Source organism: Pongo pygmaeus, chromosome 4 (assembly GCF_028885625.2).
Source record: "Pongo pygmaeus isolate AG05252 chromosome 4, NHGRI_mPonPyg2-v2.0_pri, whole genome shotgun sequence".
NCBI classification, from domain to species: domain Eukaryota; kingdom Metazoa; phylum Chordata; class Mammalia; order Primates; family Hominidae; genus Pongo; species Pongo pygmaeus.
This window is the reverse complement of record NC_072377.2, coordinates 140,573,069-140,596,882: the sequence shown is the minus strand read 5'-3', so window position 1 is coordinate 140,596,882 and position 23,814 is coordinate 140,573,069. Positions and strand designations below refer to the sequence as shown.

Below are 23,814 nucleotides of genomic sequence, written 5' to 3'. Positions count from 1 at the left end.
CTCAAGAGAGCCTACCACGGGATTTTAGAAATCTACTGACCTTTATAAAAATGTAAACTGTAGTAGGAAAAGATGAAAAGTGTACAAATGACAGTTTTGAGTTATTTGTACACTTTATTTGTCCAGGTTTCTGTTCATTTAGCCCAAGGGTCTACCAGCTGCCAGGATATATCTTAAGGTTTGGTGATCAGTAAGACATGGCCTTTGCCATCCCATTCACGACACCCATAAATAATAAGTATAATCATTTATTTGCTTATCCAAGTGCTACTTTAGGGGGCAGGGCAGGGCTGAGGCCCAAAGGGGGCTCCTGACCCATTGTGACTTCTGCTGGTCTCCATTGCCTCAGAGAGCCCAGACAGGCTGGACGGAGGCAAATGCAAGGACCAGTCAAGGAGGAAGAGCCCCTCCCCACCCCAGGCTGAGCAGGTGGCCTGGACTGCTGCTCACCAAGGTCACCGAGGCTCTATGTCCCATATTCTCACCACAGAGGCGAGTTTCAATCTGATCCCGAGTATGGGAACCAAAACCACACTGTCATAAGCAGGAGGAAGCTCTGAGGCCCTGCAAGGCATGGGGCTGCTGCAGACGAGTTGATGGCCTTGAAAGCCCATGCTGGCCACATTCAGCCAGAGGGAAAGATAAAGGGTGAGAAGGCCTATGGGAATGAGGCCTTGGGGATTGAGCTTCTTAGAGAAGAAAGGTGAAGTCCAGGGTGTGGTAGAGGAGGGTGAGCAGGGCCAGGGCTGGAAACCAGTCTTCAAACGGGACACACCACCAGCCCTGGCTGCTTCTCGCCTGCCTGCCTGCCAACCTGCCAGTAACAGCAGGAGACTGTTGGGTGTGGGGCAAGGACCTCTTCCTTCCAGTCTGCAGCCATGGCACCAAACAGAGTGTCCTTGCTCTGAACCAGCTGGTTATTGAGTAGGAAAAGGCAGATTTGCAAAAGGAATGAAGTAGGGGCCTTTTTTTTCTTACAGTTTATAATAAGGAGGGTTTTTTTTGTTTTGTTTTGTTTTTTTCTTTTGAGAGAGTCTAGCTTTGTTGCCCAGGCTGGAGTGCAGTGGCATGATCTGGGCTTATTGCAACTTCTGCCTCCCAGGTTCAAGTGATTCTCCTACCTCAGCCTCCTGAGTAGCTGGGATTACAGGCGGCCACCACCACACCCAGCTAATTTTTGTATTTTTAGTATAGATGGGGTTTTACCATGTTGGCCAGGCTGGTCTTGAACTCTCGGCCTCAAGTGATTTGCCCGCCTTGGCTTCCCGAAGTGCTGGGATTATAAGCATGCCTGGCCTATAGTAAGGAGTTCTGAGGTCTCCAAAGCAAAAAATGTGCTCTGTACAAACCATATTTTAATAGGGAATACAGTTCTAAAAGCCTTTGGGCCCCTTGAGGCTATGTGTGTCCCAATGCCTGCCCTCATTCCCCATTTTGTGCTGTGAGTATCTCTGTCATTGCAGTCACCAAATCAGATCCCAACAACCTGTTTTAAAGCCTGCCATTTCTACTAGGTCTTAAGTTCCTTGGAGGCAAAGGCTGTGCTGTATTCATTATCATGACCTCTGTCCCCAGTGCCGGCCAGGCGCATAGGGGTACCATAATCACCTGGACACGGAACAAATCCCGTCTTCCCATCTGTGCTTTCAGAAATATGCCCTTTCCCATCCCTGCACAGCTAGAAGGAGAACACTTTAAATGTATAGGGTGTCTGAAATGCATTAGACATTTTATACAGCACATTGACACGGTGGGTTTAAATAGATTCAAAAGAAATCAAGTGACCCTAGAATATGTTTGAGAGGAAAAGTGTGGTGGGGTGCATCAGAGACCTGGGGCGTACCCTGCGTTTCAGGGGACTCAGGCAGCAGCTTTGTGCTCATGGCCTTTCAGAGGTCCTGGAGTAGAAAGGGGCAGGGTAGGGGGAAGGCAGAGTCCTCCTTTCTCATCTCCAAAAGGAAAACACGTGAAAACACATTAGCTCCTTCCTTCCGTCTCCTGCGGCAATAATCAATGCACTGCCTAACTTAGCAGCTTATTGAGGAGGCCATGATGAAATCTGAAATGGAGAGTCAAAAGTTGACTACTATGACTGTTTTTTTTTTTCTTCTTGGGACGGAGTGTCGCTCTGTCACCCAGGCTGGAGTGCAATGGTGCAAGCTCGGCTCACTGCAACCTCCACCTCCTGGGTTCAAGTGATTCTCCTGCCTCAGCCTCCTGAGTAGCTGAGATTACAGGTGCCCACCACCATGCCCAGCTAATTTTTGTATTTTTAGTAGAGATGGGGTTTCACCATGTTGGCCAGGCTGGTCTCAAATTCCAGATCTCAGGTGATCTGCCCACCTTGTCCTCCCAAAGTGCTGATATTAAAGGCGTGAGCCACTGTGCCTGGCCTATGACTGGTTTTTAACTGTAATTTTGGTTTATCCATAAGTCCCCTAGCCACAGAGAAGAATAGTGAAGAGTAGGCATGAGGAATCCATTTCAAGGGTGCCAGTATCTGCCACCCCCACACCTGTAAGCTGTTGCTCTACCTATTAGCCTTGCTCTGGAGCCTTGGCCATTCCAGCCTTTCACTCTCCCTGTTTCTGGCCAGGGCCAGCTATGGGTCTCCAGCTACGCCTCTCTTCAGTCCAGCTGTCCCAGACAAAAGCTGCTGGATTCTGTAGTCAGCCCTCAGAGTAGTGTGGCTGCCAGAGACATGGTTAGCTGAAGCAACAGGACAGGATGACCCTAGCCCATGGCTGCAGTGGATATCCTGAGGGTCACCTCATGGCAGATGGCATGTTCATCTTCAACCAGAGCAGGTCTTGGGCTCAGTCTAGCTGCACAAATGAGGCAGCAGCAGGAGCCAAAGGATGCTCACCTCTCAGGGCTTCTGGGTCGCCCAGGATACGGTTCAAAGTCTCACTAGGGATCTTCTCGAAGGCCTCATTGGTCGGGGCCAAGAGCGTGTACTGGCCGTTACCTTCAAGCATCGTGTTGAGCCCTGATGCAGCCACAGCAGCCTGTGGGGAGGAGAGAAGATGGAGTGCTCCCTGAAGACTCTGGCATTCCCCATAGAAGATGCACACACAGCTTCACTGGTTCCCCGCAAGGGCTCGAGGCTTTTACAGAAGACGAAAACAGAAGCCAAACCCAAGCTCACCCATTACCATGGCCACCAGGGGGCCTTGCTGGGCCTGAGCTCCAGCCAGCCTGGCCATCTTTCATGTCCTTAACCTGCCTTTCCTCTTCCTGCCCCCAAGTCCTTGTCCCTGCTGTCCTCTCTGCTCTTCCTTCTTTTTTGCTTCTCTGATTCTACTCCTTCTTCCACTAAAATATCATTTCTTTGGGAGGTCAACTTGGCACACTTCCCACCCCATCTCACCGCTAGACAAAGGTGAGTCTGTCTGCTGTGCCTACACTCATGGCTTGCAGCCCTTCTCACACTGTCACTCGACAGTTATTAGTAATCATGTACATGAGCCCATGCATGGAAGGATCACACCACCCATTCTCTACACAGCTGCCAGAAGGGTCTTCTAAAGGCCTGAGTGGTTTCCTGCTGCTCCCAGGATGGAGATGGACTCTTTCCCAGGTCTGCAAGTCCTGGAGGATCGGGCCTGGCCACCTGGCCTTGCCTTTGCCCGTTGTATGCCCTTCACATGTGACCTGACCCACTGGCCTCTCCCTTGCCCTTCCTGCCCTGAGCCTTCACTATTGCTCTCCCCTCTACTGGGTGTGCTCTTGCCCCAGCATTTTGTATAATGGACCCATTCTCATCCTTTACGCTGCAAATCAAAAGCCACCTCCTCCAGAGAGAACTCCCTGACTTTCCAATCCTCCCTGCACTACTGTCACTCCCTATTTACCTGCCCACTTGACATAAATTATCACAGCCCATGGCTACCTTGTTGATTTGTTTGTTGTCTCTCTCCAGATAGAATATTAGCTCTACTGAGAATAGAACTTTGCCTTCCTTGTTCACCTCTATACTCCTGGCACATAGGCCCACCCGGGAAGTAGCAGGTACCTACTAAGTATGTGTTATAAGAAGGAAAGATGGGCACAATGGAGGGTCAGAAGAGGGAAGGAAGAAATGTTTACCAAATCTAAACAGTAAGAGGAGGTGATGCAAAGGGATCAATTGCTGTTCATGTGCTGCCAACTATGAGGGAACATCATTTTCTTGCAGACCCCTGTCCTTCGAGCGACCCATAAGAAAAGCATGGGAGAGGAGCTTAGACAGCGAGGCTCCCAGCTAACAGCCATCCGCGCTTGCGAGGCCTGTCAGTGCCAGCCGGCCCCAGCATGTTTGTCTCTCTGTGTTGGAGATCTCTAGGGAGGGTCCACCCCACTCCCACTTGTATCCTTTGTGGTTAGGAAGTTCTCCTTGAATCAAGGCAAAAGCCCTGACAGGGCAGCCTGCCTCCACTTCCTCCTGAGCAGCCCTTGCCAAGAGGAACATGCCTTCCCCTCCAGTTGTAAGACAAATGCCTGCTGGGCATGGGGGAAGGAACCGTATTCCTGCGGCCCCAGAGCAGTCAGAAGCCAGGCTGGAAATCAGACCCTTGACTTCTGTGTCCACACTGGTGGCTTCTCTGCTGTTCTAGGCTCCAAGAGAACATGGGTATGGTTGGAACCAGGGTCCTAGGGTGGGGACATGTGATCCCAAAGCACACACAGCCTGATAGGCCATTTATTCTAGTCCCCCATGTGGGAACTGCCACCTCTGGAAGCCACAGTGCAGGTCCAGGGCTCAGAGGACCCTGTGCTGCTGCGGCCACACACCACTGACCTTTCCAGGGGAGGCAAGGAAGGGAACACTTTATAAAGAAGACAGATGGAGAATTTCACAGGTTAGGTCAAGCTGAATGTCTGGTCAATGGATTCTCCATGTTCAAGGGCATTCAGAGGAACCTACTCTATGTTCCCCTACAGGAGCCATCCTCTACCCCTCCTGCAGAAGAGTTCCTGCTAGGCCCCTCTTGGGAGGCAATGTGTCCCAAGCCTGGGCCTCCACCCAGGGCAGTCCCTTACCCGAAGGGTCTCAAAGGTGTCCTCGATCTCGATGATCTGCTGGATGTTGTTGGTGATGGTGGAGATGACCTTATCGATGAGGTGCACCACCCCGTTGGTTGCATGGTGGTCGGCTTTCAGCAGCCGGGCACAGTTCACAGTTACAATCTGCCCAGAGAAGCAGCAAGGATGAGCAGTCAACACAACAGAGGCATAGTCCCAAAGCCCCAGGAGGAGAAAACAGTGTTTTCAAACACAGTAGCAGAATATGGGTTCCACAAGCTGTGGAATAGAGGGCCCAAGGAGAAGCAGGCACAAAGGTGGGGGAGTTGTCTACAGCTTAAACCCCAGAAACCAGCCCACCCATGGAACAGAAGTGGGTTCCTTATGGACCAAGGGCCATGCAGTATGGCTGGGGATCCCCTACCCCATTAGGATAGTGGTGGATCTGGATGTTGGAATTCTGGTACATAGAGGTGAGGGTCATGCCATGTTTCAGCTCATCAGTCAGGACTCGCCTGCCCACCATATGGTAGCGGAGGGCATTGAGCAGCTCAATGTTGACATTGCTGACCAGGGAGTCCAGCACTTCCTAGGAGGAAGGACAGGGTGTCAGTTAGGGGCTGCAGACTCTGTGTTTAAGAGATGGGTCCTTGCAACTCTGGGAAACACGTTCTCAGCCCCCGTGAGCCCAGGCCTCTCTTCTGCCAAGGATCCCTCCTCAGGAAGCACCCAAGTCTTTCTGCCCAGTAGGGCACAGGGGGCATTAGACGCAACCTGGTAAGACATATTTTAGCTCAAGTTCCACAGCCTTTTCTAAGGGGTTAAGGAAAAAGCTTCCCAAAACAGTAGGAAATGACTGCAGACTCCCATTCATCATGGCCACCCCTCGGGGAAGTAAGGCAGTTCCCCATAAGAGTCCCCCGGGCAGACGGAGGTCATCTCACAGCTGGCAAGGAGGCCCAGGCCTCGTTGCTAGGGGCGAAGATGGTGAAGCTGCCGGGCCCCTCCATCTCAGGCCTCAGCTTCTCCGTGCGGTCCGTGTACAGCTGAGTGGTGGTGGATCCAACGACTCCCAGGGTCTCGTAAAGGTTTGAGAGTGGTAGGGCTGCAGGAGAAGAAGACAGACGGACGGATGGCCTCTGGGGGTCCAGCCCAACCACACCCTCCCTTCTCTGCCAGAGAGCACAGTACATCTGCAGGTGGAGAGGACAAGGAGGCATGTGGGAAAGCCCAAAGATAGGCTGTTTCTGGGGGGCTTAAAGCTTGTTATAGTCTTCTTAAAACAACTCGATAAGTCAAATGCCTCTCTACATGAACTCAACTAATTGGTGATTTTTAATCATTTTAAACACAGCAGAGCACAGCTCTTGTTCCCAGACATTTAGATAACAGAGGCAGGAATGGACACTGGAAACAGATATCCTAATTACAAACTAGTCTTACAGATTTACCAGTTTATTGAAACTGGTTCCCTAATGGCTTCTATTAGAATGAGAGACTATTATAAATCTCCAAAGTACTGTGTGTATTTGCAGGTAATAAAATGTTATTTCTTAAAGTAGCTTGAAGTTTAGAAGGGGTTTCTCAGACCTTATAAGACCAAAATGAGTTTCATGTTCATTTGTTTTCTGTTTCTTAGACCAAAATGAGCTTAATGTTCATTTTGAAGGGTCTGAAATTAGGGTTCAGAGGTTGAGCTCCCCTTCTAAGGTCAATCTTCTTTTCCCATCCCATTTCCCCACCTGTCCCTCCACTTGAGTCAGTACCTCCATGGCCCCACTCACACCAACCTCTCCCATCGCATACTCTAGGAACCTTGGCACCAACCAAATTGCCCTCCTTCCTGTTATGTCTCAGTCTCACAATTTATTTATTTATTTATTTATTTATTTATTTATTTATTTATTTTTGAGATGGAGTTTTGCTCTTCTTGCCCAGGCTGGAGTGCAATGGCCCTATCTCGGCTCACTGCAACCTCCGCCTCCTGGATACAAGCGATTCTCCTGCCTCAGCCTCCCGAGTAGCTGGGATTATAGGCACCTGCCACCACACCCAGCTAATTTTTTTGTATTTTCAGTAGAGACAGAGTTTCACTATGTTAGCCAGGCTGGTCTCAAACTCCTGACCTCAGTTGATCCGCCCACCTTGGCCTCCCAAAGTGCTAGGATTACAGGCATGAGCCACCGCGTCCAGCCCAGTCTCACAATCTTTAAGAGACAAGGTCTCACTATGTTGCCCAGGCTGCTGGTCTCGAATTCTCGGCTCAGGTGATCCTCCCCCCTCGGCCTCCCAAAGTGCTGGAATCAAAGGCATGAGCCACTGCACCTGGCCTTAGTCTCACATTCTTAACTAAAAAAAATAGCCAATACAGTTGGCCCTTCATATCTGTGGGTTCTTCACCCACAGATTCAACTAAACATGGACCAAAAATATTTTTTGAAATACAATAAAAGATAACACAAAAATTTAAAAGAGGGTATAACAACTACTTACATAGGATTTACATTATATTTGGTATTATAAGTAATCTTGAGATGATTTAAAGTATATGGAAGAATATGCATAGATTACATGCAAATACTATACCACTTTATATCAGGGACTTGAACATCTGAGGATATGGCATCCTAGAATGGGTCCTAGAATCAATCCCCCGCAGATACCAAAAGATGACTCTATTTCAAAATTAAAACAAAATACTAACTCCCCTGTACAGTCACTTGTATGTGGCACTAAAAGAAAGGCTCTAATAAAATTCACAGGTGCCATTCTGTCTTTCGCCCAGTGCAACCATTTGTGGGACTCTCTGCTGACTCTGGGTGAGCCCACCTGGCCTATGGCTCTTCTCCCTCCAAAACTCCAAAGGGCCAAGCTTAGACACAGAGGGAGATGGGGATGGCTTGGGGTTGCCAGCCCACCAGTGACCCCCTCCTCCCACATCCCATCTGCTCTCTAGCAGGGCTGATCGGAAACTGATGGGCTATCAGGTTGACCCTGCTGGATGTGTTTAGAATCACTCCCAGTCAGAGGCAGCGGCCAAGAGCCTGAGCCTGAGCCTGTGCCTGCTGGGAAGGGCATGGACAGGCCGCAGTTGGAGTCTGCTCCACCAGTGTGGTAAGGAGGCCAGAAGGAGCAGCTCAGGAAATGCACTGTTTCCAGCTTCCATCCTCAGCCCCTTGCATAGAGCCTGGGGCCAGTGGGCACGTGGGGAGAATGCCATGTCCTTGTGCCACCGCCCCCATTCACACTCTGCTGCCTTTTATGTGGGTACTCCTCTCTCCCACCGTTCCCTTCCACCCACACCAACAGGCAAGGCCCGGCAGATTCATTCACCTGCTGGACAGCCCTTCTCCCCAGGGACCTTTTCATATCCAGGGCAGCACTCGTAGCTGATGACTCTGTAACAAGACAACCATATATTGTGTTAGGCAGGGCTTCACTGTTCCTCACAGGTCTTCGGGCCCCTCTCCACAAAGTTGCCTCCACAGCCAAGGAAGAGGAATGGTGGGTGAAACACTCTCCTCTTAGGAATCATTTGCTAAGTCATAGGTCTGCCTTTCCTGAGCAAGAAGAGTCTCACTCCTCTTCTGCTCTGTAGAATGCTCCTGGCGGCTGCCAACACCTACAGCCAGCCAACTTGGAGAACAGAGGACTCTGGCAGCCTAGTCAATGTTGTGACTAGAAAACATAATGCACCAAGGATTTTATCTCAACATTATTCACAGGAAATCCGATGGTGAGTGTTCCTGAAAGGGAACAGGAAGGAACAGAAAGAGCCCTGCACCAGCTCTGGCTCTGAGTCTGTCACTGACCAGCTGGGACATCCTCAGCCAATTTCATCATCTCTCTGGGTCTCAGTTTCCTCATCTGTAAAACACATATGTGTATCAGTCAGTGGTCATTAAATCTCTCATGATTTTCTCGTTCTCTGATTAAATAACCAAAGAGGGGAATATATATACAATCATCAAGTTTTTCCCTGTCTTCACAATCAAATTTTAAATTTTAAAATTAAAACAAAGCTCCTCTTATGAAGACACTTACTTTTTATTTTTTAAATAAAAAAATTAATCAGTAAGAACTTTTTTTTCTAGTTTGAAATTGAAAATATACAAACATTAACCACGGTCTGGAGATCTGAAATACACACCTTTAACGAACCAATACTCTGGGGACACCTAAAACACTGAGAATTTCCAATAATATTGCAAGGAAGGAAGCGTTCTGAAAGCCCACACCTAAGAAAGACTTGCTTAAAACCAAATCCCCAGGTTCTGCTGAAGGCTACCCTGTACCGGCAGAGTGAGCACGATCTCTACTCAACAGGCCTGGAATCAGATGCAAACAGCCAGTCTTTCCCTTTCCTTTCTTCTATATGGATATGCCCTTTGAGACAGGAAAGGACTCAGATTTTAATTGCAGCGGGTTTTACCACAGAAGTGCTCACCGTGGGACTCTCACAGGACGTTTAATGACATCACCAGAAAAGAAACAGGCCGACTGGAAGAAATACAGGCTTTAGGTCTCTGGAGGGGCCTCTGGAAGGTGCTCTCACTGTGCCCAGGACATCCTGCTCTTGTTCATTTAAATAGAGTTGTCTCAGGGAAGACTTAGTTAAATGAAGATGAAGCCTGATTCATCTGTTATCCAGGGGGTGTTTCAGAGACAGATCAGCTAAGATGCTCAGGTGGCCAGGGAGTTGAAGCTGTCACTTTGCTAGAAATGGGCCCCCAGGAAATGACTGAGGAGGGACAAGCTATGCACATTCTTTTTTTTTCCTATTTGCTTCCTCCTCCTTCCTTCCTCTTTTGCTTTTTTCTCCAGTCCTCCTTCCATCCTGTTTCTTTCTAACCTTTCATCTCTGAACTTATAAGGCCTAAACAGGCTACTGTCTTGGGACTGATCTTGACTGACTCACAATTTTATCTTCAGAAACTAAAGTCATCCTCTGCAACTAAAGTAAGATTTGATTGACACACTTTCAAAGGTGGTGTGGTGCAAGAGAAACAGTGCTAGGATCAGGACATTTGGCTTGTGATCCATCAGTAACTAGCAGGGTGAACTTGAAAGTCCATTTCTCTCTCTGGTCTCAGTATCTTGGTCTATGAAATGGGGTGAAGTTAAACTAGATGATTTTAAAAGTTACTTGCAATCTCACACTCACAATTCTAGTCCACATTTCTAGAAGACAGAGAAGAACTCTTTCAAAGGATACTGTCTGCCAACTTTTCCCAGCTAAATCCAGGGAGAGCTCCAAGCCTTGAACCCATAGGACTAGGGGTGCATATGCATGGGATTCTAGGCTTTCTGTGATAAATTCCAGGGCTGTATTACTAGGGCTGGGATGTGGGATTAGGTCAAGTCCCCCCAAACTTAGTTTCTTTCCAAAAGTGTCTGTGTGAAAATCCATGGAGTTGCTGAAGCAGAGTTGGAGGAATAGTGCTATCCTCAAAGTCCTCATGTCAGGGTCCCCTGTGCACACGGGTGCAGTACTCTCCATGGCATGGAGCCCCTGGACAAGCTGGCCAAAGACTCTTTTTCTATATTGTTGGCTTCTGAGTTCCATCCCCAAAATACCACAAGGGAGCTGAACAGCTCAAGTGGCCTCACCAGGATTTCATTGAGGACAAAAGAAAACCAACTCCTCAAATATTAACTCATTGGTTCCTGTGCCTAGGTGTGTGTGTATGCTGAGGGGTGTGTAAAGAATGACACCAGGAGAAATGGAGGTTAGGGGTTTAGGAGGAAGGGATAGATCTAAGCAGAAAAGTCTCAGCTTGGAGTAGAGTAACTCAGGATAGAATCAGAAAGAAAGCTGTAAGGGTTCTGAGGGATGAAGGAGTTTCTTAAGGTCATAGGTAGGTAGTAACAGACCTAGGACTCTTGCTGCATTCCATCAAGTCCAATCCTTTTTCTGTTGCTCTTGAAAATGCACATGTTTGGAGGATAGCAGACAGATTTGGAAAGTCTGACATCTAGAAGACACAGGGGGTGTCTCCAAAGTGATCAAGGCTAGCCCTTGTCAGCACTCACTGTTCTTCTCCATGTGGTCTTTCAGCACCCATGTCCCACAGTGGCTGGACTACACTCTACTGTCACACATGGATGGCTTATGCAGCACACGCCCCACAACCAAGGCTCAGTCCCTCAGGCCACTGAGTCTTCTCGTGCCAAGGGCTTTTTCCTGGTTAACTGAATGTGGCTTTCAGCCAGGAAGCTCTCTCTTAATCCTCTTGCCTTTCTGCTGCCCAGTCTGGCATCTCTGTCACTCTCTAGGTGTGCAGGGGTTAGCCACGCCTTCAGCCCCAGTGCAGCAGCCTGTGGGTTGAGAAGGTGTCAAAGCTGGCGGTCCACCTGCCTCCAACTGCCCCAACAAATTAGCTCTTTTCTGAACTGGTCTGCATGGCCCCAGAGCAGCAGACAGCAGCTGTGAATCAAAGGCTGAGAAGATTTCAGGCAACTTTGACCAAAATTTTCTGGGCTGGCAGTGGCCTGCTCCACTCTCCCTATACTCAGCTCAGTGTGCCATGCTACCTGGCCCTGGTCCCAGGGAGAGCACAGATGCTGTGGTTGGATGGGCTGGGAGCAATCACAGAGGCATGGGTCTGATGCCATTCCTCCAGGATGAACATAGGAAAGGATGGAAACAATAGGGGGCTTCCCAGCCGTAGCCCCCCAGTTCCTAGGCTTCCCTGCATAGAAAAGACCAATCTGTTGGTTTCTGAATCTGATCTCATCTGCCAAAGCTGTTCTGATTAAAGGCTTCAGGCTTCTCCTCAGCCAGACACAGTCTAATAAAGAAAAACCTCAGGTCAGAAAAAGCAGATCCCTTAGGACAGCGGTCCCCAACTTTTTGGCACCAGGGATCAGTTTCGTGGTAGACAATATTTCCCCAGATGGTGACAGGTGGAAGGGGTGGTTTTGGTATGAAACTCTTCCATCTCAGACCATCAGGCATTAGATTCTCATAAGGAAGGCACAAGCTAGATCCCTTACATGCACAGTTCACAATAGTATTTGGACTGCTGTGAGAATCTAATGTCACTGCTGATCTGACAGGAGGTGGAGCTCAGGCAGTAATGCTCGCTCCCTGCCACTCACCTCCTGCTGTGTGGCCTGGTTCCTAACAGGTCACAGACTAGTACTGGAAGGTGCCTAAATTAGGGAAGGCACCTAATTTAGAAGAAAGTTTAAAGGAGGGTGCAAAGAGATAACGTCAACCCAAAGTCTACGTGTAGGGATGTCTGGGAGGCTCTCCACCAGTTCCTTCTAACATTTTTACTCATGATTGGATAGAGAGAAGTACTGAGATTTCTCTCCCTAAAATAAGTTTCCAATAAGTTAATATAATTTAAAACAACCACTGTACTTCACAGATTTGGCCGGCTTCTCTGGCTGTAAATGCCTTGGGATTAACTAGACTCAAGAAGTCGTTGGAGCAAGGAATGGCCCTGTAGGCCAGTCACCTGTGACTGAAGGTAAACCATACAAGGCATCATAGTTTCCGAGAGGAATGGCAGAGCAAACACAGACCCATAACGTCTAGACATCTGACATGGCCCATGGACTGCTTGCCTGGGATGGTTTGCTTTCTGCCCTCCTGGTCTTGGAAACACAGCTGAGCTGATTCTGAAGCCTCCCAATAGAAAATCAGGGCTTGCTTTAACCTACTGTCTACCAACAAAGGCCTCAACCACTACAGCCCTCACCAGGGGCCAGCCTGGTTAGTGATGAGGACAGAGTCTTCAGAATGTGGATGTACTTTATTTGTGGCAATCTGTGTGCAGCATGTGAGGGCATTTTGGGCACTCCTGGAGGCTGACTGTGTCTCCTCAGTTCCCAAGCTCCTTGTCTGATGAGTGGTCTTGGGGATCCCCTTTACAGCAGTGAGTGAGCAACCTGGAGAAGGTTGATGACTCTGAGACAAAGGCATCCTTCTCTGATGCTGAGGAGGCCTTGTCTCTGGGACCCACAGCCACAGGTTTGAGGCTGTAGACAAGAGACCTGGGGCAGTTTAGCCAGGTCCTACAGGCCTGCTCACTTGTTCACCTCCCAAGTCACTGACACTAACTGCCAGGCTTGATACCCCCTGAGGGCAGCAAAGGGAAGTGGACAGACCTCCTCAGCTTACCAGTGAATGATTTTTACCAGGTTGCATAAGCCTTTTAAGCCTGTCTCCTCATCAGTAAATGGGCTAATAATCATATTTATCTTATAGTGTGATTGTGAGAATTGAATGAACTTACATATAAGAAGCACTTAACAGATGCTTACTGTTTACTAAGTGGTCAGTTGTGAAGCTTCTAAAGAATCTCCAGGTATAAACCTTAAAGTTGAAGCTATGTTAATAACTTCATTGAAAGCAATGCCCTACATGAGACCACTGATAAAAGTACATTGAAATAAAGAAAAATCCATCTATAACTCAACAAATAAGGCCTGTGTTGGCTTCCCATTGCTTTCTGTGACAAATTACCACAAATTTAGTGGCTTGAGATCATGCAAATTATCTTATAATTCCAGAGGCTAGAGTCAGAAATCGGCCTTATGGGGTTAAAATCAAAGGCTGCATTCCTTACAGAGGCTGTAGGGAAGAATCCATCGCTTGTCCTTCCGGCTTTGAGAAGCTGCCTGCATTCCTTGGCTTGTGGTTGCATCACTCAAATGTCAGCTTTCATCATCACATTGCCTTCTCTGACTCTGATCCTACTGCCTCCCTCTTTTTTTTTTTTTTGAGATGGAGTCTTGCTCTGTTGCCCAGGCTGGAGGGCAGTGGTGCAATCGCAGCTCACTGCAACCTCTGCCTCCTGGGTTCAAGCAATTCTCCCACCTCAGCCCCCTGAGTAGCTGGGATTACAGGTGTGCACCACCATGCCTGGCTAATTTTTGTATTTTTTTTTTTACTGGGGGTGGGGGTGTTTCACCATGTTGGTCAGGCTGGTCTTGAACTCCTGACCTCGTGACCTGCTTACCTTAGTCTCCCAAAGTGCTGGGATTACAGGTGTGAGCCACCATGCCCAGCCTGCCTCCCTCTTTTAAGCACCCTGATGATTACATTAGACTCCTCAAATAATCCTGGATAATCTTCCCCTCTTATGATCCTTAATTTAATCACACCTGCAAAGTCTCTTTTTCCAGTAAGGGAATATATTTACAGGATTGAAGATTGGGATGTGGACATTTTTGGGAGGTCATGTTTCTACCTACCACAGGGTCTTACCCCAGGTGGCACACAGGTTCATGTAAATACCCAACAAAATAAAATTCCTTGTCAGCTAGTCAGCCTCCTAGTTTACAGGATGGGACAGAACCCTCAGGAAACACTGCCCAACAGAGGCGTTTGGCCGATCTCTGCTGTTTGGTGTATGTCCAATCTCAGTGCCCCCAGAGCAGATTATTTAAGAGATCCCAGCTGGCTGCACAGGGATATGAAACAGGAAAGGAAGCACTAGTATGGGTCTGGGGTCTGCTTGGATGGCTTCTCACCATCTTCTTCTTTTTCCTCTTGGGACCAAGGTTGTGGGATATAAGGGAGGAAAAGGACAGCTCTTCTTCACCTTCACGTCAGCTGTCCCCGGTGCCCTGCCCAGAAGGACACCTACTGAAAAAACCCTGCCAGCTGATGGAAAAGCTCGACCATGCACCAGCTGATCTCTTTAAAAGTGAAATCTTTAAGCATTAATGCAGTGCTGAAGAAGTATTAATATTTTTGCCCCTGGGCAAAGGAACACTTGCTACTAGAGTAACAGGAGTGCTCTGCCAGCTCATCTTGGCTCCAGAGAAGGGCTTCGCACTTGTGAAATGTGTTGCTCATGAAAACAATTTCAAGACTTTTGGAATGAATAGCTGCCACCCATACCCGCTAGCTCCTCCACCAGCCCTCCCTATGCCACGTTTATGATGTCTGAGCTCCTGCTATGACCATTCCAGTCCCATGATGTCAACTTGGACTTGGCTGTTAAATAGGCCTCCTCTCCCTAGGGCTAGCACAAAGGAAGCCTGTCGAGAGGCAGCCAGGCTTCCTGACCACAATTTCCTGCACCTTTGCTCAAAGTGCCACACGTAAAAATTTTATGGCTACTAATCAAACCAGGGCCTGAAATCACAGAGGGGGATGCTGACTGTCTGCCCCCCACAGCCCTCTTTGTTTGATTAGCCATTGTATCACTCTGGTGTTCTTTAGGATCTGAAATAAATGCTAAAGTGAATTTCTGAACAATAAAATTCACAATAACAGCCACTAAATAGGGACCCACTGGTAACCACTTCCTGCAATAAAGTCCATATGTCAGCTTGACGCATTGCACCAGAGACTCAGGCCCTTCTCTCTCTGTAAATGCAGAAAAGTTTTTGTGTGCAGGGAACAGAGCTTCACCTGATGATAGCAGTGGAGTCTGAGGCCTCACAAAAGCAGGCAGATGGCTCCAGGCTCCTGTCTCACCAGGTTGGCTCCTGTATCTCTGTGTGACCTCTCACCACAAAGTCTTCCCCTGTATGCTTGGTACCTCTGTCTGCTTCCAAGGTGAAATTCTCCTTCTGGTTTTGGGACCCTTGACAACCTGAGCTGCCTCCTTTCCCATGACACTTTACTCCTTTTCATCCCAACATACACCTCTGCTCCAGCCTCCTTCTCTGGAGTCTTGCTGAGAAAATTCCAACTGCCTATGGACCCCATGCAGAGACAGTCCCTTTTGCTCCAACCACTACTGTGCTCCCACTTCCCAGTCTGGTCCTCACCCAACTAAAGGCATCTAGGGACCCACTTTCCCCAGGATAACATCAACTCCAGCCAGCACAGCCCTCTCCCCTTCCCACCTGACCACCCATGGCACTGAATTCTGACCTTAAGGTGGTCAGACAGTAGCCTCCTCACTGGTCTTGGTCTCAGGTACACAGGAGCCCTGCCAAGCCACTCTTACTGAGCTCTCTACAAGAACAGAGACGGGTTCCACCTCTTCCTCTCTCTGAGCTCTCTGGATCTTTTCCAGGGCAGCTCCACCTTCCTAAGACTACATGTGATGTTCCAGGAAGGGCCTCTCTTGTCCTACAAGTTTTATATCAAATAATATTTTTCTACCTTCATTTTCTCTTTTTGAAGTTGCCCAAAGCAATGGCCACAAATTCAAGAGTTGAATGTGAATGTCATATCCTTCTGGCTTTGTGAGACTAGGCCAACAGCTGGGACTGGGCATCGGGCTTTGCCTGAGTCCACTCAGAACCCCATCCCCCCACCTCATCCAGACATTTCTTCCTTTTCCTAAAGGACTCCGCTTGTGTTCACTGGGTAAGGGAGCTGCGCCACCACATCACCACATTATCATATCCAAACCTGCCCCCGAGGGGATGACCTGCTCATCAGGAACATTTTGGCAACACACAGCTCTGTTGCTTGTGCCTTGTCCTGGCACACAAAGATACAGGTACGAGAGCCAAGGCGACTCATCACTGACAGTATTGTCAGCCTGGACACTGATAGGGAATGTTATCGAGCTATTGTTAACTAGCTGGGCAAATGTTTCAGCCCAGCGGCACCCCCGAAACAGTGTGGCAGATGCTACCTTGTAGCCAGCTTGTCATCATAAATGGGTCTCCATTTTCAGAGAAACTTGAACTAACAAAAAAGATGGCCCTCTGAAGCCCAGGGCTCTTGAGATATAGAAGAGTTGTTTGCTTGGCACTAGCGCTCTGGTCACCTTCCAAGAAGCAATTAGGTGAGGCCTGGCTTTGTGTTTAATTAAGTAATTAATTAACTGTTAATTTGAGTAGATAATATACACACATGGGAAAAAAAATCAATCAGTACTAAAGGTTTTCTTTTTTTTTTTTTTTTTTGAGATGGCGCTTCGCTCTGTCGCCCAGGCTGGACTGCAGTGGCACGATCTTGGCTCACTGCAAGCTCCATCTCCCAGGTTCATGCCATTCTCCTGCCTCAACCTCCCGAGTAGCTGGGACTACAGGTGTCTGCCACCACGCCCAGATAATATTTTTGTTTTTTTTACTAGAGATGGGGTTTCACCATGTTAGCCAGCATGGTCTCTGTCTCCTGACCTTGTGATCCACCCACCTTGGCCTCCCAAAGTGTTGGGATTACAGGCGTGAGCCACTGCGCCTGGCCCATCTTTTTTCTTATTTTTTAAGTCAGGCATCATGGAAGAATGGGTGGTGTATAATTTGCATAGTCTCCTTTTGTTTGTAGCAGCGAGAATATCGCTGGGTGTCTGTTAGCTGAATCTTGGCAGTGTGTCCTCCTAGCTCACTCAACTTTTAGCTTGCAGGCTGGGATCTCAATCAGGCATGGAGCAAGCTGCCATGGACCTGCCCTGGACAGGCTCTCAGGGACTGCTGATATCTCCCCAGCTCTGCCATGAATCCCAACTTCCCTCAATTCATATTAGGATTGCTAATTGCCTAACATAATCAGGGTCATACATTGGGATATTTATTTCCACATACAGTTTAAGGAAAGAGCATTTTCTCTTCTTTCAGTTGGCTATCAAATTGGAGGAGATGTCTGCTCAAAAGCAATGTCACAACAATAAACTTAAAAATCCCTAACATTGGAAAGTGCTTAAGAGAGTGGCTTAGAGTTTCTTAATCATCCCATTATGTATGGAGACAGGAGGAAGGTCAGGCCTTCACAAGTGGCTCAGGAGATTTGTCACACACATCTTCCTAGCTGTAGGAGACAGCCAGCTTTGAGATCTGTTGACAGTGCCAAAACAGATTAGGTTTCCCCAGAATTGTTAGAACATGCACCTGATTCCACCAGGGAGCTGGGCAGTGGGGTAAAAGCTGCCTCCCTCTTTGCTGATACAGACATCAACAAGCCCTATTGTAACCACACTGGTCCACACCCTGTTGGCACTCTTACTTCTGTTTGTGTGGTCTAGGTTTGCAAATCTAGGGTGATAATAATAATAGTAGCTAGCATTTATTGAGCACTGACATGTGCTGGGCACCATATTCAGTCTCTTATGTACATTATTTCATTTAATCCTTGTAACAACTCGATAAGGTGGGTCCTTTTGTTATACCAACTTTTCAGGTAAAGCAATGGAGGGTTCTAAAGATGAATCGACTGGCCCAGGTAGAGCTACGGTTTGAATGAGGAAGTCTGTGCAAGTATTATATGCCATGCTGTCTCATAATCTGCATATGTTTAGTGCTCTCAGTCTTTTTGGGGTGTTTACCTTAGGACTGTAAGATAGGGATGGCATTCTTTAGTACAGATTCACCAATGGGATTTCTTTTCCAGAGTCACATGCTGGTGGCTTCTCCACTGCATATCTGTATTATTTTATGGGGATTGAGAAACACACACACACACACACACACACACACACACACAATGTTTCATGTTTCTTGCAAACCCAAACCAGCCCTGAAAAATGTCAAAATGTCTCCAAGTCTTGTCAGCAGACTTAAAAATGCAAAACAAAATTGGCCAGCTTCCTAAAAATGCCACTCCCTAGCATGCAGGTCCCAGTCACGTTCGCACATGCATCTTCATGGCTTTTTAGGCAACCTGACCTTCTAGAAGGCTGGCCCAGGCCCTGGGGAACCGCAGCCAGTGTGCATACAGCTTGGTCTCCTGGCTGGTTACAGATACTCACGTTGATTTGCCACAGATTTTCCTTTGGTACCACTGCTTGCAGTTGGTGAAGTACTTCCTATTAGTGCCAATAACCTTCTGCACAGCACACACGTTGGGGCTGAAAACAAAAGCAGCAGAGTTAGGAAAATGATCAGCACGTCCACTCCACTTTAATGACTCCCATCATGTTGGCCTCCTTGGGTCACTGGAACTTTCTAGAGATAGAGGAGAGACAGTCATTTCAGTCTTGGTACTGGGGGTATCTTGGGTTTAGACTTTGGTTCTGTTTACCTAGATTCCCATCAGCCCCCATGAAAGCTTCCCCTGCAAAAATTGTTAAAATCTCTCTTACATATTGCTGTAACTTCATGTACATATCCTTCTTTGACATGGGCAATTGATAAGTGTAAACAAAAGCATCTCTCAGGCAGCTCTCCATACAGACATGCTCTGCATCCCTGGACGAGCTGCTTGGCTCCCAAAGACAAGCCATTGTTACTGTCCATCCTATAAACCAGAGGCTTTATAACTGGTTTAAACCACGGCTGGTTGCTGTCAGGACCCTGATAGGGGATGCTCTCCCATTTAACTCTCAGTTGTTCATTACTTAGATTCCAGCTCAAGTCCCATTTCCCCCAGAGAGCCTTTCTCCAATGTCCCAGATGACATGCTGCTTTCCATCCTCTGACAGTGGATACGGTCCTTATTTGATGTTCCAAACAGAATTCCTGTAAGTGATGCGGGGAGGTGGGGGTTGTCTCTTCTCTGCATCTAACACTCAACAGAACCTTGAGGACAAGTGTTCTGCCTTGTTCTGTTGTTCACATTCTAGATGGGGCCTAGCATCCAGGCAGGGTGTAGAAGGAGCACAAAATGAACTTGTTGAAAATACTGCTCCCCAAACTACCCAGATCCAAAGCATCCTCAGGGACCCTGTGAAAAAGCAAAGTGTAAATATCTGGGGGTTCTGCTAAGAAGCCTTTTCCAGAACCATAGGATTTTGGTTTTGCATGTTTTATTCAGGCCAGGTGATTGTGAAAGCTTCATTAGGAGCCCCTAGGGAAAGGAAGCTGCTGTGCTACATGGTCAGTCAGGAGAGGGTTGATCTTCCTGAGCTGGAGGCAGGCATGCATCTGACTGAATCACAAGTCAGAGGAAAGCAAAGAAAACAAACAATACTGAGGGCTTTCACAAGACCTCCGAGCTCAGAGAACTTCAGTTATCACCCAAAGGATGAAGTATTTCTTTAACATCAATTTCCCTGTTACTTTAAGAATGCCATCCACAGACATCACTTGATGTGTGGCGTATTTGTTAAGAAGACACCAATATTGCAGTAAGAACTACACCTACTGTCCCCATCATGATTCCTCTGCAGGAACTTGAACAATTCTCAAATATTCAGAGTCAGGCTTTTGGGTGGGAGTCCATTCTGTCCCTTCATTTCTCTGCCCTGTCTCTTCTACGGTGATATGACTGTCACCTCTTGGCCAGTTTTTTGTTCAACAGGTGAAAGTGAGTGGGCCCAGGGGGGGCAATGAGCATTAGTGAATCCATGTAAGGATCTAGGGGCAAGAGAAGTGAAGGATGGAGAAGGGACCACAGCCAGCAGAGGCCCATGCCTCCCTAGTTCTAGCTGGGGCTGACCAAATCCTCCAGATTTCTGAATACCTGGTTTCTGTTTGCTGCCTAGGATTCACAGGTTAGACAGTCCCTGAACAACCCCTGAAGAGTCCTTGCTGGCCATACTCCAGCCCCTGGTCTTATTTATTGTTACAGAATCCCAGAAGCTCTTCAATCTGATCAAGCAGGAAACAATTACTGTCAATGAATTCCCTGCCACTTTCCGTAGGCGTTTGGCGAATCTTGAGTGAGTCTCTTGTGGATGTGGCTCCAACATTCCTTTGCTGAATGTTTCCACTGCTGCTGTCCTTGTGGCAGCAGCAGAGGCTGGGGGCAGCTGTGACCTTCTCCTTCTCACATCGGGGAGTGTGGGTGGGCTGTGTACATAGGAAATTCATGCTGAAGCTTAATTGAAATGAGCAAGTTGCTTCTGGGCCTCAAGAATAACAGCATTGATGTTCAGCTTAGATTTGAAAACCAAGTGCTTCAGGAAATTCATTTCAGTTTTTGGTTGTTGATGTTTGGAAGTGTGATCGAATTTTTACTTCTCTTTCAGTATTATTTTTCCCCTTCCCTATAGCAACACAGATACAGCTGGGAGTCAAGAGACCACATCATAGTTATTACTCTCCCAACAGCATTCTGTGTCTGAACTAAGTCACTCTCTATCTCACTAAGCTGCATTTCACCACCTGTAAAATGGGAACATGAACAGTAGATCTCACTGTGTTGTGGTGAGGTCGAAAGCAAAAGTGGCAATCAAGTGCTGCGCACAAGCAAGACACAGCTGTTATTTCTTCCTTCGTATCAGGCAGCACACTACAATTCCTTAAAATAGCAAAGTTTTCCTTCCCTTTCTAACAGTTTTCACTTTGAATGAAAGGCTGGAGCTTGAACAACGTTATCCATTTGCACAAGGTGCCACAGCCCTGTGTGCCAGGCCAGGCAGCCCTGTGGCATTAACAGGGACAGTTAGATCAGAGTAAATACAACTGTGCCTGCAACCATTTTGCCATGGTTCATGTGCCTGCACATCCAGATTCTACTGGGAGAGGGGTGCTCCTGTGACTTCTTAGATTACTCTGCCCATCACAGATTACAATAGGCCTTTCCAGCTGTGCTGCAGGAAGCTAATTAAGAGGATTTGCCTGCAGGGGTATGGTGGGGACATTGATCTAATATCTGGAACTCATAATCAAGAGCATCTGCATTTAAGAAAAAAAACCCTATTTTCCAGCTGGTCAGCACTCTTCTGGGCTCTGAAGGGAAAGAGGTTTGCTATAAAGATGGCTCTTGATGGAAAGCCCTCAATACCTTTGAGGATCCTTCACTGTGGCTGTGCAGAGAGATGCCCTTACAGGTGACACTGTTGCAGGGCATGCTATAAGGATCTTCCCCTGACTTAGTGGTGAAGATACAGAAGAAATAGAACCCTCCCAGGCAAATTGAGGCACCCAAACATAACACAATTCATTGGCAAGAAAGGCAGAGAGACCAACGGAGAGGTGGGCAGCGATAATAAAAATGCCAGGTGCTTGCATTTTGATGTTGAGGCCTCATATCCCTCTCGTCTTTCTGACATCCCCCCTCACTCTATTCTGCACACTGCCCAAGTCAAAGGTGATTCTCCCACTTCCAGAAAGACCCCAGGATATCCCCACTATTCTCCTCTTTCCAGGAGGGTGTTGAGGCTGCAGCCGGGCCTGGTTTGATTTCACTCTGCAGGGTGGCCAGATGTGCTCCCAGCAGGCCCTCTCTGCCAGAGCCCCAAACTCCTGAAAGGCCTAGACCATAAAGCCACAAGTAGAGGAAACAAGAGCAACTATGCCCTACAAGGGGCAGCCTGTACCCATACCCAGAGCACTCCTAGTGCAAGGAGCCAAGACTGTCAGGGCCTATTAAGTCAACTCTATCACCTCCAACAATGAGTTTTGATTTGAGCACAGATCTGCCCAGTCTCTTGGAGGTTTGGGCATTGCTTGTGGGTGTGAACGCCAGACCCCGATGGTATTTAGGCTTCCTCTGAGGAGTCACTACAAGATTCTACTCATATATATTTTTACTTAGTTATGAAAAAGAAGTTGGTGCAACCAGGTAGGCTGGAAGCTGCAGCAAAGCCTGGGTATTTGTGACACAGGTATGGCCTAGTTTTTGAGGTAGAAATGTTGCCTGCCCCTGCCTGGGTCAGAATTAGGGCCACTATCAGACCAGACCTTCTGCTTGAGTTTGTCTCCTAAAGCCAACACATCTTCAGGGTCTCAAAGGAATTCCTGCAATGATAGTGTCCTACATTTACAAACCCAGCTATTACTTTAAGACAGACTCCAATCCTGGCTCCAGCGCACAATTCAGGACTGTGGGAAAGTGGAACCACTCAGGGCTCAGTTTCCCCATTTGAACAGTGTGTGTGAGGGCCCGGTGCATTCTCCTGCTCTTCATCGGGCAGGACAAGAAGTGCCACATTGCCCTTGCTGTGCCCAGAGAGTAGTGTTGGGTGCCAGCAGTGTCTGAGTGCAGGGCCTGGCCAGGAGCACAGGAGTCTGGGGCACCTTAGATGCTGCCACCGTGTGTGGCCCAGGTTCTTGTCTGGAGTCGCTGGCCGGGGGCTTGGCTGGGTTGGAATAGGTGTACTGCTGGGTGGGCTTTGCCCTCGGCACCTTCCCACGGTGATTATGGCCAAAGAGTTGCCATTTCCCCCTTTCTCCAGCGGCTGGGAGGAGAAGCTGAAAGCGCTGTCCGTCTCAGGCTCTTGGCCTGAGTCGAAGGTCTCTGGTCCGCTTCCCCACTCCCTTCTACAAAGCGGCGGCAGCCCTCTTTCCCTCCATGGTCCCCCACCTCCCTCCCTCTCTCCTTCCACCGCGTGCAGGGCTGGTGGTCCGAGCGCTCCAAGCTGCAGGCTTTTAGTTCGGGCTTTGTCCCCTGCGACCCCAGCCCACTTCAATGCCCCCAGCGGCTTGCGCTCCGAGCCCCGACGACCTGACCCTCCGCGGCCCCTGGCCAGGCGGCTCGGCTTACCCGTGCTGGCGGCCCCGGAGCCTGCTGTGCTGCAGCACCAGCTGGTAGGGCGACTTGGCGGGACCCGCCAGGGTCGCGGCGGGGCCCAGGGCCAGAGCCAGGGCGAGGGCCAGCAGCCGCACGAAGAGCGCCATGGAGCGGGACGACGCGCACCGAGCGAGCTAGCGACCGACGGGCGAGTGGGCGGCTCCAGGGAAGTGAGAGCGCCTCCGCCGCCCGGGCCAGGTTAAGTAAGCGACGAGCGGGAGGGAGCGGACGCCAGGGGCGGGGAAGCTGGGCCGGCCCGTGCAAGGAGGGCGGGCCGCCTGGCGCCTCCCAACCCGCGCGCCCACGGCTGCCCTGGGCACCCACCCGCTCCCGCACTGTGCCCGTGCTCAGTTTTCCCAGCCCTTGCCCTCACTGCCAGCCCTCCCTCCCTCTCTCCCTCGCCACAGTCTCCCTCGAACCAAGGGTATAGGTCCCTTAGGCCTCCTGTGGCTGCTTCCAAATGGGGACCTTGGGACTGAGGGACAGCTGTCTCTGGGGCTTGGGTCCTGCATGCTGGGGCCTGAAGATTCCCTCACTGATCTTGAGGCTAC

The 23,814-nt window shown here is 48.8% G+C and overlaps 1 protein-coding gene across 1 annotated transcript in view; it reads right to left on the bottom strand.

The window, feature by feature from the left end:
* The window catches only part of TGFBI (transforming growth factor beta induced), a 34,899-nt gene extending 11,297 nt beyond the window's left edge, over positions 1-23,602 (bottom strand). Inside the window, exons 1-7 of the mRNA XM_054489201.2 lie at positions 23,237-23,602; positions 18,618-18,716; positions 8,338-8,402; positions 5,949-6,109; positions 5,429-5,593; positions 5,023-5,169; positions 2,867-3,008 (exon numbers count right to left, since the gene is read on the bottom strand). Of these exons, the coding sequence (XP_054345176.1) occupies positions 2,867-3,008; positions 5,023-5,169; positions 5,429-5,593; positions 5,949-6,109; positions 8,338-8,402; positions 18,618-18,716; positions 23,237-23,370 (913 nt within the window). The 5' untranslated portion in view covers positions 23,371-23,602. The remainder of the gene's footprint in view (positions 1-2,866; positions 3,009-5,022; positions 5,170-5,428; positions 5,594-5,948; positions 6,110-8,337; positions 8,403-18,617; positions 18,717-23,236) is intronic.
* Positions 23,603-23,814: the final 212 nt, after the last annotated feature.